Source organism: Trachypithecus francoisi, unplaced genomic scaffold (genome assembly GCF_009764315.1).
Source record: "Trachypithecus francoisi isolate TF-2019V2 unplaced genomic scaffold, Tfra_2.0 Lachesis_group12, whole genome shotgun sequence".
NCBI classification, from domain to species: domain Eukaryota; kingdom Metazoa; phylum Chordata; class Mammalia; order Primates; family Cercopithecidae; genus Trachypithecus; species Trachypithecus francoisi.
This window is the reverse complement of record NW_022681457.1, coordinates 113,326,609-113,341,843: the sequence shown is the minus strand read 5'-3', so window position 1 is coordinate 113,341,843 and position 15,235 is coordinate 113,326,609. Positions and strand designations below refer to the sequence as shown.

The 15,235-nt window shown below is 44.2% G+C and overlaps 1 protein-coding gene and 1 pseudogene across 5 annotated transcripts in view; one reads left to right on the top strand and one right to left on the bottom strand.

The window, feature by feature from the left end:
* MTOR (mechanistic target of rapamycin kinase) overlaps window positions 1-15,235 on the bottom strand; it is a 153,018-nt gene that overhangs the window by 36,952 nt on the left and 100,831 nt on the right. For all 5 annotated transcript variants that reach the window (XR_004441102.1, XM_033228384.1, XM_033228385.1 and 2 more), the window contains 4 exons: window positions 8,815-8,915; window positions 5,372-5,487; window positions 3,788-3,865; window positions 3,472-3,579 (listed from right to left, as the gene is read on the bottom strand). Coding sequence is in view for 4 of the 5 variants with exons in the window: in XM_033228384.1 (XP_033084275.1) it covers window positions 3,472-3,579; window positions 3,788-3,865; window positions 5,372-5,487; window positions 8,815-8,915 (403 nt within the window). In the remaining variant the exon portion in view is untranslated. The remainder of the gene's footprint in view (window positions 1-3,471; window positions 3,580-3,787; window positions 3,866-5,371; window positions 5,488-8,814; window positions 8,916-15,235) is intronic.
* LOC117094017 lies at window positions 11,021-11,117 on the top strand (annotated as a pseudogene).

Sequence of the window (15,235 nt, the reverse complement as noted above, 5' to 3'; positions counted from 1 at the left end):
AGTGGTCCCCAACCTTTTTGGCACCAGGGACTAGTTTTGTGGAAGACAGTTATTCCACATATTGGGCGGGGGCGGGGGAATGGTTTTCGGGTGACTATTCTACCTCAGATCATCAGGCATTAGATTCTCATAAGGAGCGTGCAACCTAGATCCCTTGCATGCACAGTTCATAATAGGGTTCATGCTCCCATGAGAATCTAATGTGGCTGCTGATCTGACAGGAGGTGGAGCTTGCCCATCCCTCACCTCCTGCTGTGCCTCTCGGTTCCTAACAGGCTACCTACCGGTCCCCGGCCCCGGGTATGGGAACCCCTGCCCTTAGGGACTTCTCAGCAGTTTGAGAGATGGTATAGCATGGGTTTGGAGCTTGAATCCTGCCTCTGCCACCTGCTACCTATGTGACTTTGGGCAAATCACTTAACCTCTGACAGATCTGTAGAGTGGAATAAAAACAGTACCAGTTTCATAGGGATACGGCGAGGATTAAATAAATTAAATGACTGATTTCAATTTATTTTGTGAATGGTGAATATAATACATAATACATCTTTAACTTTAAAATTTTGTTTCAGTCTTTCTGGTTGAAGATGACTATCACTGACAAAGAAATTAAATTTAAAATGTATCATTCAAAGTTCAAAAATGAATTAAATGTAAATAAGTTCAAATAACTTTCAAGTGACATTGTTTTTAAGTTGGTGGCATTTATATTTCTGAAGTTATTAAAGCCTCAACCTCCATTAAGACTTCTGAAAAAACAAGAGACTGTTGAGATACCCTGTATGTTGGCATCTTAGATTCTTTCTTCTTCATTTCTACTTGTCTGAGATCAAAAAGTATACACAGAAGGGGAAATGTTTCATTCAGTTACACTTAGAAATTATTCTTCTTTCTTTTTTTTGACAGGGTCTCACTCTGTCACTCAGGCTGGAGTACATTGGTGCAATCACGGCTCACTGCAGCCTCAACCTCCCAGGTTCAAGCGACCCTCCCGCCTCAACTTCCTGAGTAGCTGGGACTATGGGCGCACACCACATCTGATTAATTTTTGTATTTTTTGAAGAGACGGAGTTCTGCCATGTTGCCAAGGCTGGTCTCCAACTCCTGGGCTTAAGCTATCTGCCCGCCTCAGCCTCCCAATGTGCTGGGATCATAGGTGGGATTGCTCTTGTTGCCCAGGCTGGGGTGCAGTTGGTGCGATCTTGACTCACTGCAACCTCTGCCTCCCGGGTTCAAGCGATTCTCCTGCCTCAGCCTCCCGAGTAGCTGGAACTACAGGTGCATGCCACCATGCCTGGCTAATTTTTGTATTTTTAGTAGATACAAGGTTTTGCCATGTTGGCCAGCCTGGTTTTGAACTCCTGACCTCAAGCGATCCACCTGCCTCGGCCTCCCAAAGAGCTTGAATTACAGGCATGAGCCACCATGCCCAGCCAAGTGAACTCCTTTTTCACCTTTGTTGATAAGAAGTCAGACTCAGAAGGGGAGTTCCTGAGATCTACTGCTTCATGGTAAATTCCATGAACCCATGGAGCTGAACTCCACGGACATAAACTTAAAAGTCTAGCAACAATGATCTCAGGCTTTTAGCTATGATAAGATATAGTCTGAGCCTGACTGGAGAACCCAAGGCAAGAAGAGACCCAGTGCCAGTAATGCTGACCTCTCTAACTGCCCTATGGGAGGGTCTTAGGAACCAAAAGTATTGTGCAACTCCAAAGAAAAGTAACAAACATGTATTTTTCCACTCCTATAATACTGGCTGCGGATTTTAATTTAAACGATTTGACCACAAAATGGCAGTTTTCTAGCCCCAGCACTTCATTTGACAGCAAGCCATCCACAAGAGCCAAATTTCCACTATAAATGTAATGCTTTATTTTCAGGTCTTGGACCACAATTTTCCATCCCATGAAGTGTGACAACAATGATTTAGAAAGTTAAAATAACAGAAAAAAGTACATTGAGTGATTGTTTTTTGGTACCTCTCACCAATAGTTAGGTCCTCCCAGATGCTGAAATAATTTGGCCTCCTGTAAGCCAAAAAGCATCTTGCTGCCTCAAGATAGTAAAGTCACAAAGGCTTAAGGTGGTAACAGTGTCCTGGACCCAGTAAAGTCAGACAGGCATCTCTCTTCCCAGGACTCATTCCATGCATCCCCTCCCCTCCAAGTCTACATTTGGATCAAGTCCCACTTGTCAGACTGTCAGAAGGTTCATCAGATCTCTGCTGTAGAAACTCTTTATTATAGGCATTTCAAAGAACTGGGGTGTGTACAAATTAAGTGGAAAATGCTTATTTGTGGAATTCTTTCTGACGCCCAGGAGACAATTTTCCATCAAAACATTCACTGGGCATTTCATAATTACTAATAAAACATGTAAAAGAACTGTATGTGCTCATTTCAGAGCCATAAATGACTGTATTCATAGATGTTCCCGTGCCCATTGCTCTCTCCTTTCCAGGGGAATGTGCCTGAGCTTCCTAGGCAGGAATGTAGTTTGGAGTCAGAGGGTTTTGTCACAGCCTACTGAGACGCCTGAAGCACAAACTTCGATTGGTCTGAAGCGAGAATTTGGAATTAGGTGGGGATCTAGCTGAGAGGAAATGGCTTACAATTGGGGGGATGGATTATGATAGGCAGGGAGACAAATGGTTTCTGGAGTGGTAAAGGCTTTCTCTCTTTTTTTCTTTTGCTGATGAACTTCCTATCCTACCCACTCAAGGAATGGGAGAACTGGCCATCCTTCCCAGAACACTTAAGACTCCTGACTCCCAGAACTGGAGTGACAGATCCTCATGTTAAAATGATCAGAATGTGATAATGAAAATACTGATGGAGGACTTGGGAAAGCTTCTCTACAAGGGGAAACTGCAGTAGAAAAAAGTCTCAATGCAGGCGACAGGATGACTCTGACCTAAGTAACTATCAACAGGAGGAGTTGGCCAATGAGAACCTAAGGCAACCCCATTTGAAAAGCTAGTGCGGGTGGCCTGCAAGTATAGTTAGAACAGTGGTTCTTAGCTTTGGCTTGTGGAATCATCTGGGGGAACCTGAAAAGATACTGCTCCTGAGTCTCTCCCCAGAAATTTAATTGGCCTGGGGAACAGCCTGGGCATCAGGACTTTAAAAAGCTTTCCAGGTGATTCTACTGTGCCACTAAAGTTGAGAACCACTGATTTTGAGATTACGGTTCCTAACTGGTCACAGGTGTCACTTATTAAAAAACTTTTTTTTTAATTCCTAGAGGAGAGAGGAAGAAGAGACGGGAAAATTGGTCATTCTCTCACAGCTTAAGCTTAGATGAGGAGCATTTGAGTATTCTGCTTTGTATGCAAGCCAAGCAACACACTGGTGGAGGAGGCAGGAAAAGCAAGTTGAGTAAGAGAGGGAGTGGAGGGGGGCACTCTCCCAGGTCCTGGAAGGGGCAGGGGTAGGCGGGTGAACTGGGGCTTTCTACCAAGCTCACCTGCAGTCTCTCCCACCAGATCTGGCGGATGATCTCTCGTCGCTCGGGGACAAGTTTGTACTGGATAACCTCCTCCAGCTCGGACAGCATGTGGCAAGAAACCATGGCCTGATGGAAGCAAATCACATTCCAAACTAATTACTGCACAAACAATCCAAAAGACAGGATTTAAATCATTCCTTCTGGTGTCAGGGTATCTGCCGATCAGAGAAAACAGGCATGTTTCCAGCAGCCTGTGAGTTCTCAATAGCCCATTCTGAAAAAAGTATGGAAATAAGCCTCAAAAATGACAATGTGCAGAATAGTTGACACTTACCCCATATGCCCGACTGTAACTCTCTCCTGCCATCGCAGTTAATTCAGCATCCAGCAGGTCCCTGGCCTTGTCAATGCACTAGAAGAGAAACAACTCTTGGGACTGAGCTCTGGACTTGGGAGCTTAGGGTTATTTTAGGGCACCCCAACTAGCTACAGAAGTTATCTGTCTCACTTAAATTCCAGGGACGAAGAGAGAAATTTGCTGAAGAAAGGCATTTTCCCAGAAGTGAATGGCTTGAGAGGAGGTATTATCCAATTTCTCATCAAAGAGAGAAATGCATGGCATCCAAAACTTTAACATCTATCTAAGGTAACACACACAATCTTAGGTGGCAAGGGCATGGGAATGAGGGCTGAAATACTGAATCATGGGTTCTTGCATCTCAAGAGGACATAATTGGGGATCCACCTTTTTTTTCCTGAGACACTGTCTCACTCTATCACCCAGACTGGAGTGCAGTGGCGTGATCTTGGCTCACTGCAGTCTCCACCTCCCAGGTTCAAGCGATTCTCCTGCCTCAGCCTCCCAAGTAGCTGGGATGCTGGGATTACAGGTGCCCACCACCATGCCCAGCTAATTTTTGTATTTTTAGTAGAGATAGGGTTTCGCCATGTTGGGCAGGCTGGTCTCTAATTCCTGGTCTCAAGTGATTCATCCACCTTGGCCTACCAAAGTGCTGGGATTACAGGTGTGAGCCACTGTGCCCAGCCTGGGGATCTACCCTCTTTTAACTTTTCCTTGCTGGGCATGTTCATGAAAATAGATTCTGCACACACTTCAATGGCCCCAGGTGGTAGCTCTGGCTTCCAAGCACCCTCTGTCCTTATTAGGGAGTGCCTCTGAAATTGGCAGAGATGCCCAGTCCTGTGCATGTGAACGGGAGCTCTTGTGTCTCTGACAGAGACAACCAAGATCTTGGTTCTCATCACACAGATGAGAGCCTGGAGGATGCCACAGAACTGCAGTTTGAGTTTCCTCTGTGGCATCAATTAAAAATCCCTCATGCAGAGCTTTTCCCGTTTTTGAATGTTTAAGGTTAATTATAGTGTCCCAATGCCTTAAGTGCTCAGATCATTTACCCGGGCACTTCATTTAGTCTCGTGTCTGACAGGGTGGATGGGATTACTTCATTATTTCATTCTGCAAGTCAGCACACTATTTGCAAATAAGTACTAGCTTCCTCGGAAGGTAATCAATGTGTGACATGCCTGCATGGCCAGAAGACCCTTGTGACTGATTTCTGCCGCACAGTGAGACTGCTGGCTCTCTGACTCCTATCTTTTGGTGAAATACAGCTTCTCTCTACAACAAGAGATGTAACGATGACCCAACAAGCTAACTCCAAAAGCAACTGAGGCAGCAGCTTCCAGAACACATTTGTCCCCCTCAGAACAAAAAGTAGCCCCGGCAGACCTGCTGGCAGTTTTCTGAGTGCAATGCATCAAAACCATTCAAATGCACTCACAAAGCCAAGTAAACATCAGATGTGAAGTATAATAGCTTATTTACTGAAGCACCGTGTGCTCAGAAGCACTACAATCTTTTCCATGCTGAGAGATCTGGGTGCATGCAGGTTTTTACCTGTTGTGCCAAGGAGAAGAGGTCCTGATGCAGTGCCAGCACAGCTCTATAAAATGCCCCATCATGGGTGTCCCGAGGGATCATACAGGTGTATTCTTCCATGCTGTCCCACTGACCTATACACACACACACACACACAAAGCATCAAGGGGGTTGGCTGGTTGGGCTAAAGGCAGCATCTCAAATAGGTCTTACCATTGTTACTTTCCTTTAGCTTGGGATACAAACAAGACAAATGCACTTGAGCCTCATGTACCAAAATCCTGCAGAGCCCCTATACACACTACGCAGGTTGACTTAACAAAAAGAAAAGCCACATCTCTCTCCTAAACACAGGACTCCATGGTTGCCCAGGGAGCATCTTGACAGATGAGGGGGGAAGTGCATGAGTGTGAAGTCTGCACATCAAGTGGGCTGAATGCAGCACCTCATTATCCTAGAGAACGCTCTCAGGTTTCTCCAGGTGAAACAAAATTGCTTTCTTCCCTACTAGTGAGGCAGCTCACAGTTCAATGGTATGTTGGGAAATTACGTTTTCCTCTAAACAATTGAAAATAGCCATTACACAGATGATAGGGGACAGGATTAGACACATAGCTTGCCCATTTCATTCTGGCAACATCTTTGCCTCGGGAGGGAGGAGATAAATATTGTAAGCAACTCCATTATAACAAAAAGCCGGGCTAGGTCACAGCACAGTGGTCTCTGTGTCATGTTAGACTGGGGAAATGGCTGCATCCGGGAAGAGGTATTTACTTCTCCTGGTGGGGTGAGTATGTATCAAATGCCAGGATTTCCAAGACCATCTGCAGAAAAGATATCAGCTTCATTAGCTGCAAACTGCAGGGCTGCCAATTTTACAAGGCATTTTCCTGCCTCTCACTCCAGACCATCGGCTCATCCATTCTCTATGCCTCTGGGCACAAGCAAATAGCTGACGATGACTCCTCAGGAAGCAATTTGTTTTTGAAAAATGTTCCGGATCTAGCCCAGAGCTCATGAAAGGAAAGGGTATAAGCTCTGTGACTCAAGAGGGACAGAAGAAGAGAATGGAGGTAGAAGGTTATGTAACTTTCCTCTGGGCTCCACAGGTGAAGCTTTTCACCAGGGACGTTCTACATATCCTTTCCCATCTTATCAAGACCATCTCTGGAACAGATATTGATAATCCTCTTAGCTGGAGCCCAGTGTCGGAAACTGACATGTCTGCAGGGATTGAAAGTAAATCTCTGTTTTAAAATATGCTGGGAGTAGGAGTGAGGTGAGTAAGAATTGGGCAGCAAAGAGGAGAATAGAGACAATAAATGGTGAAAATGCTTGTAATTGCTGGAAAAGGTGACGGGCAGATGGGGGTTTATTATACTATAATCTTCACTGTTATATATATTGGGAAAGTTCTAAACTATAAGTTAAGAAATATGAATAAAAGGAGATAGACAACTGTCTTCTCCCTTTACTCCTGCCTGGGATAAAAACATGACATGGGGAACTCCAGCAACCATGCTGGATCATGTGAACTTTAAAATGGAGGCACCGGCTGAGCGTGCAAAGCAGCAATCTGGAAAAGGGCTAATGATAATAGAGCCAAAATACTAGTCTGGAAATGCCTACCTCTAGATTTCATTTATAAGAGAGGAAAATAAATCATTATCTTGCTTTAGGCAACCAAAGTCAAATCCTACTGTGGTATAAGACGAAATATGTTTGGACTTTGTCCCTAGTGCCTGGTATAGAGCTATCAAAAACCCTTTGCATTTCCTGAGTGATAGGAGTGTTCATTATTATTCATAGTGAGCCCCTACTGATTATGCTGATAAGGTAGAATAGTTTAAGAAAAAATTTATTGAGAAGGTCAACTACAGAGATGACTTTAGGCATAGCTGGACGCAGGAACCTAAAGAGAGTTCTCCTCATCTCTCTTTAAAACAAAAAAATTAGGGCCACCCGCAGTGGCTCACGCCTGTGTTTCCAGCACTTTGGGAGGCCGAGGCGGATGGATCACGAGATCAGGAGTTCAAGCAGCCTGGCCAACATGGTGAAACCCTGTCTCTACTAAAAATACAAAAATTAGCTGGGTGTGGTAGTGGTGCCTGGAATCCCAGCTACTCGGAGGGCTGAGGCAGAGAATTGCTTGAACCCGGGAGGTTGCAGTGAACCAAGATCGTGCCACTGCACTCTAGCCTGGGCGACAGAGTGAGACCCCATCTCAAAAAAAAAAAAAAAAAAATGTGTGTGTGTGTGTGTATATGTATATACACACACATATAAAATTGGTAGAGATGGAGTGTCACTATATTGCCCAGGCTGGTCTCAAACTCCCGGGCTCAAGTGATCCTCCACCCAAGCCTCACGGAGTGCTGGGATTACAGGTGTGAGTCACCACACCCAGTCTCCTCATCTCTTGTTTCTGCTTTCAACTGAAAAGGTAAATGGAGACAGAGAGATGCATACCCTAGTACCCTGCTGAATGTGTGGGTGTAGGACCCCACTAACCTTGCAGAATATCCAAGCCTACTGCCAAAGAGATTGGTTCGCTAAGTAGCATGTGACTTAAACTTTGCCTAACATTGTCTCTCCCTCCTTCTCCCCTTCCAGGATGGGGCTGGTTACCAGAAAGACCAAGTAATTACCAGGTTTGAACTTTCAGCCCTGTCCACTGACATCTAGGAAAGGTGAAGAGGCTGAAAATTAAAGGCAATAAAAACTCTTGAACAATGAGCTTCCAGGTTGATGAAGGTGCTGGGAGGGTGATGGTAAACCCCAGTACCACACAGGACATAAACTTCTGCACTCCAGACCCTTCTAGACCTTCCCTCATTGTACCTGTTCATCTGTATCTTGTATAATACCCTTTATAAGAAACCAGTACATGTAAGTAAAAGTGTTTCCTTTTGTTCTGTGCGCTGTGCTACCAAATTATCACACCTGTGGAGGAGAGTTATGGGAACTCTGATTTACAGCTGGTCAGTGAGAAACACAAGTCACAACCTGGAACTTGTGATTGGCATCTGAAGTGGGGCAGTATTTTGGGATGAGCCCTTAACCTGTGGGATCTGATGCTATTTCCAAGTAGACAGTGTCAGAAATAAACTACCTGACACCCCGTTGGTGTCTGCTGACAATGGCTTGGTGTACGGGGAAAAGCATCTGGCATCAGTATTCTGTGTGAGTGTGCCAAGTTCCCACTAAATCTCAATTTTGATTTTGTGCACTCTTTTCCTTGGCCTTCCCACGAAGATCCAATTTTCCCCATGTCTAACAAGTTCATAAAAATCATCAGGTAGAAAGGACAGATGGAAGGTGTAGAAGTAGGTGGATACAGACCGTTTTTACACTTCCACAGACCTGGATCTCCACCTAGAGCCAGCGCCTTACTCTTCTGATGCGAGCCCCTAGCCTCACTCACCCCATTCTTGATGGGGTGCCTGTGAGGGAAGCTTTACCTAAACCCCATGCAGCTGCAGCAGCCATCCGGGCCATCTTGGCTTGGGTCTCATCATTAACCAGGGTCCACTTTTCACAGCACTGCTGGTGGAGTTGACCCCTGAAGGAAATGAATTATACAGTCAGATTAATCCAAATCTCCTTAAACTACCAATCTTCCTCTCCTGCCCCTTGGATTAGTTGAGGACTACACAGGAACTGGACACCTTTAATAAAAAAGCACATTCTATCAGGTCACATAATAGATAATGAATGGGCTATTTGTTGTTTCTATGACCTGGTGCTCATAATTTGTCTGGGTGAGTTTATCAAGGATAGGAACCATGTCTAACTCTGTGATATGAAATGTCCTGAACATCTGGCTCCCTTCATAAATATTAAATAACTTCTCTCCTATGCCAAAGAATTCTGGGCTCTTTCCCTTTGGCAGGCCTACAGAGAAAGCAATCTGAAGAGACGCATCTGGACATTCATTTTGGGCTCAAAGCTATAGGGAGAACTGGCTCCTAAAAGTACTATACAAATGGTTTCAGTCTGAAATGAAACCCAGATGAAATCAATCTGTACAGAAGAAAGGCTCTACAATGGTTACGTCTACCAGAAAGCTAGATGCTGCTTATTCTCAGAATTTTGCACAATTAACTGAATGTGAAGGAGGACTATGAGATATTGAGATATAAATGGTGCTTAAGACACCCCAACAAACAAAGAGAATGCGGAAGCCCTAGAATAAAGTCTTGCTATTGACTGTTGAAACTCCCTCTCATGTTTCGCTTCTCAATGAAAAGAAATAAACTCTGCTATTATGCAAATCCGAGCCCCTGATTTCATATGAGTTTCAAGATGCAGCTAGGAGACTCCTTATTTTTCCTGCTTTCTGAAAGACATGCTGCAGGATGATTTAACTTGGCACTGGAGGTGTAGTCACGAGGAAGGGCACAAGTTCTAAGCGGCCCAGGTCAGAAGCCTCATGGAACATGAGCTGCTCTCTACTCTAAGGTGGTGGAGGAGGGCGGGGATAAAGAGGCTGAAGTCAATCCCTGCAGAAGGAATCTAGGCTGAGCTCACCAAGAACCTGACTGTGGAGAGGTACTCAGGGCCATTATCCAGCATTGCAGTACGGCGGATATTAACTTTGTCGTCTCTCTGGCACATGATCAAGGGAACCAGGGACAGAAGCACTCTGGCTCAATACAGAGCTGAGACTGAAAAGAAGAACTGGTGGCCATGATGCCCTATACATTTACTGAAGCTCCATTACGGGAGTAGGATAAACCTCTGTGTTGGTTTCCTGCCAATGAGACTTAAAAATCTTCACTCCTGGGCCCTGCTATGGGTTCCCTTAGAGTAGCAGTTCTCAAACGAACTGTATCAGAATTCCCTGGAGGGCTCCTTCAGATGGCTGGGCTCCACTCTCTGAATTTCTGACTCACTAGTGTTGGGGTAGGGGCTGAGAATGTGCACTTGTAACAAGTTTCTATATGATGCCAAAGTTGCTGGACCAGGGGCCACAGTTTGAGAACCACTGGCTTAGAGCAGAGGCACAGCTCATCTGCACAGCATATTTTTATAAGGATCCTGACTAGAGGTAGGAGAGAAAGCTGCATGATCTCCAAATGGTCCTTCAATTCTATAATTCAAAATTTACAGCTGGTGAACACAAGCAACTTGGATGAATGCATCCTCCATGCAAGCTGTCCCTCCTAACTCAGCCTTCCTCTACTGCTGATTCTGTGCCACAGGACCAACGATGTAATTTTTTTTTTTCCATCTAGAGCAGGAAGCAAGTTCAGTGCTGAAATCCCACAAACTGTTACAAGAGACAAAGCAGGGAGCAACGCAGGAACAGCAACTCGGAAAGGCAAGCCCTAGCAGTGAACCTCGCACTGACTTCACCATGTAGCTGTGTGGGAACAGCTGTCAGAACCTGGTCAGTACACAGACAACAGCTCTGCTCTTCCACAAACATTTGTTACAAAAAATAATGCAGAATATACTGAGTCATGCCTCTCAAAGGCGGTTGGGTAGGGGGCAAAACCAAATAAATAAAAAACACGAGACTTGTTTATGGGGCAACAACTAGGATAGCTGTTGTTTTCTGGTATCTTTTACTACACACAGGGAGGACTGGGTAAAAGGTGCACCCTCTGGGACTTTGATTTTCTCACCTAGTGTTGGGGCAAAAAACGCAGAAAGTGCAGCACATATACTAAAATTGGAATGATACAAAACTGGAACGATACAGAGAAGATTAGCATGGTCCCTGAAGATTTAAAACGAACAAAAAGCTTAGGAAGTATTCTTTCATTTGGAATGGCTCCATGGCTCCTCTTAGGGTTGAAGGCCTATGATCTCACTCCCGAAGAATCTGTTCTCAATGACTAGAGGCTGTGTGGGAACAGTGTGAGGAGGGGGTTCACTTTAGTTCACTTTGGCTGCAGGTGTGGCTGTCCGCACCACAGGGCTGGGCAGGGCAGGGGGTGGGGATTGCCTAGCTCTCACAGCCTCCTGGAGGCAGACAAGCAAGGGGAAAACGGGAAGGGTCTCTGCTCACTGGTAACTCCAGATCATTCCAGATGCCACCTCTGATGAACATCTGCCTTAGGCATGTTCAGGATATACGCACAAAATAAATTTAGAAATTGCACTCTAGAGTTGACTGAATAAACCGTATCAGAAACCTGCATATGATCAGGAAAAATATTCTGCTTCTTTCATCTCATTTTAAAATTTCTTTTAGTCTCCCACATTCTTAAATCCTTTGGTCAGCATTACCAGCCACTTATGCTTTACAGGTAATTATAAAACTCGAAAGAACCCAAGAGATCAGAGGTATTTGGGACTGAGAACGGTAACATCAGGAGATCGATATCACTCAGCGTGGTCATCTCAACTTCTGTGAGCCTCAGTTTCTTCAACTGTAACACAAAGGAACTGCAGGAAACCACATCTCAAGTCTCTTCCAATGCATCCAATCTGTTCCTACTAACCCAGCTCGGAAAAGTGGTCCTCTTTAATGTGAAAGGAGAGGAGTGGAAGCGGAAGGGGCCAGGAGAGGTTTCGAGAAGGAAGAAACAGTGCTGAGGATTTCAAAAGTAGAAAAAGGAGCAGAAGAAGAGGGCAATCCAAAGAACGGAACAAATGAATGTGGGATTTGGAGAAAAGTGAATAATTTGGCCAGAGCTCAGATTATGAGAGAAGGGTTCATTGAGAAATGTGCTGAACAAGCGGGCTGGTGCCACAATAGGAAAGACTTTGAATGCCAGGCTGTGATATTTATATGTAAATCCAATGGCAACAGTCAAACACTTAAGTATTTTAGGAATTGATTAGAGTTGAATTTTAAGAACACTTCCATCTCATTTTATCTTTCCCATAACAAGATATGATTGTATGACAGCTGATCTGAAAGTAGAAAAACTGTTTTTGAAACAATGTGGCTAATTCTTATTAACATACTTTTCTTTTGCCTTAGATCAGTGCTGTCCAGTAGAGCTTTCTGTGATGATGGAAAAGTTATCTATGTGCACTGTCCAATACAGCAGCCAATGGCCACATGTGGCTACTGAACACCTAAAATGTGGTATGACTGAGGAACTGAATTTCACATTTTATTTAATTTAAAAATAGCCGTAAGGCCGGATGCAGTGGCTCACGCCTGTAATCCCAGAACTTTGGCAGGCTGAGGCAGGCGGGTTTCTTGAGGTCGGGAGTTTGAGACCAGCCTGGCCAATATGGCGAAACCCCATCTCTACTAAAAATACAAACATTAGCAGGGAGTGGTGGTGCACGCCTGTAATCCCAGCTACTCGGGAGACTGGGGCAGGAAAATCACTTGACCCTGGGAGGTGAAGGTTGCAGTGAGCTGAAATCACAGTACTGCACTCCAGCCTGGGTGACAGAGTGAGACTCCATCTCAAAAAGGAAAAAAAAAAAGCCACATATGGCTAGAGGCTACCATATTGGACAATACAGCTTTAGATACTTGTTGGACTAAAAACAACAACAACAACAACAGCAGCTTTAGTTACATAAATGAATAAAGCAGATTTGAAAGGATACGCTTCCTCAATTTATTGAGGTAAATGAATATGAATATGGAGATTTTGTTGTCATCGTCGCCCAGACTAGTGTCAAACTTCCGGGCTCAAGCAATCCGCCTGCCTTAGCCTCCCAAAGTTTTGGGATTACAGGTGTGAGCCACCCCACCCAGCCTTTTAATGTTAATTTATAAAAATAAATAACACTTTTGAATCTTCTTAATGATGGTTAAATCAGACAAGCCACTTTCAAATAATTTTAGAGTATTATCTCTCTCTATATATGATCCAATGCCTAAGGCTAAATTCACTGACATTAAATTTTTATGCAAAACATTATAACATCTTTTATCTTGGGGATGTAGTAATAACTTTATATTAAGAAATAACGGCCAACCTTTGCAACATGGTGAGACTCTATCTCTACAAAAAATAATTTTAATAATTTAAAAAAATTAGCCAGGCATGGTGGTGCATTTCTGTAGTTCCTTCTACTCAGGAGGCTGAGGCGGGAGGATTGCTTGAGTCCAGGAGTTCAAGACCATAGTGAGCTATAATCACACCACTGCACTCCACTGAGAGACAGATTAAAGTCCTGCCTCTTTAAAAAAAAAAAAAAAGGCTGCACACAGTGGCTCACACCTGTAATCCTAGCACTTTGGAAGGCCAAAGAGGGAGGATCACTTGAACCCCAGGAGTTCAAAACCTGCACTGTGAGATCCTGTCTCTACAAAAAATAAAAAAAATTAGCCAACTGTGTGGTATGTGCCTGTAGTCCCAGCTATGAGGGAGGCTAAGGTAGTACAGAAAGACTACATGTAGTGAAAGATCATTCTTTTAGAAGGCTTACTTTGATTTTGTCCAATATTCTTAAACTTTCCAAGGTAGGAAATGTCTAAACAAATAAAAGTTTGCCTATATTAAATAGACTCGATTTACTGATATGATAAAACATCACGCAGCTATTAAAAAAATGAGGCAGTAGCTCTGTAGATGCTGATACGGAACAGTGGCCTAGACTTAAGCGAAAACAGCAGAGTGCAAAATGGTATAAACAGCACATTACCGTCAATGTACATCCTTGTGATGGGGGTCAGAATATACTACCCTGAAATATGGTACCTTAGCATACTGAATTTTTTTTTTTTTTTTTTTTTTTTGTATTTTTTAGTGGAGACGGAGTTTCACTGTGTTAGCCAGGATGGTCTTGATCTCCTGACCTCATGATCCGCCCTTCTCGGCCTCCCAAAGTGCTGGGATTACAGGCTTGAGCCACCGGGCCCGGCCGCATACTGAATATTTTAAGAAAATGGCAGGAAAAAAAAAAATTACTCTGACTACCCCCTGCCCTTATCCCCTGAAGCAGGTCATAACATCTAGGAAAAATATTTTGACCCTCCCCTGAAGGAGGTCATAAGGCCCTCCTGTGAGAAGTGCCTTCCCTATACCTGGAGGAAACAAACATCCTTATTTCTGAAGACAGGGGGTCACAGAGAAGAATCTGAACAAAAAGGCCTATTAAAAATCCCCCATACTGTGCTCCTCACTGTACAGGTCCAACTTAGATATCATTTCCTCCTGATATCTTCCAAGGCTGACTAGGGTGCTTCCTATTACCCACAGCCCCCTGGGCTTCTTTACTGACGGTATCACAATGTATTACAACAGCCTGGTTGTCTGTCTTGTAAGCTGGAAATGCAGGGGCTGTGACTGTCTTGCTCACAGCTGTGTCCCTAGGGCCTGGCATAGATACTGGCAATGAATACACACTTGATAGTTACTGGCTGAATGAAGGAACAGTGGACCCTAAGTATCATGTTCCAGAGAAAGTTGGGATAATCCACTAGTCGGGAGGTAGCATGGCACTTTTAGTCGTTTATTTTTTATTTATTTTATTTATTTTTTTGAGACAGAGTCTCGCTCTGGAGTGCAGTGCAATCTCAGCCCAATGCAACCTCCTCCTCCCAGGTTCAAGTGATCCTCCTGCCTCAGCCTCCCGAGTAGCTGGGATTACAGGCCTGCATCACCATGTCCAACTAATTTTTTATTTTTAGTGGAGACGGGGTTTTGCCATGTTGGCCAGACTGGTCTCAAACTCCTGACCTCAAATGATCTGCCTGCCTCAGCCTCCCAAAGGGCTGGGATTACAGGCGTGAGCCACTGTGCCTGGCCTGTTTTAGTCATTTAAAACTGCAGTTAAAGAGTTTAACAATGATAATACAGCATTTTATTTTAACTATTTTTTAAAAGTTGCACTTGTTGCTGGAAACAGAATGGAGGCCATTTTTTTCCTTCAACATTCCCAAGCAACTCTCCAAATCAAAACCTAGCCAAACGTTCTCAGTTACGCAGTATTGTTGCTTCCACCTGGAGTACCTGT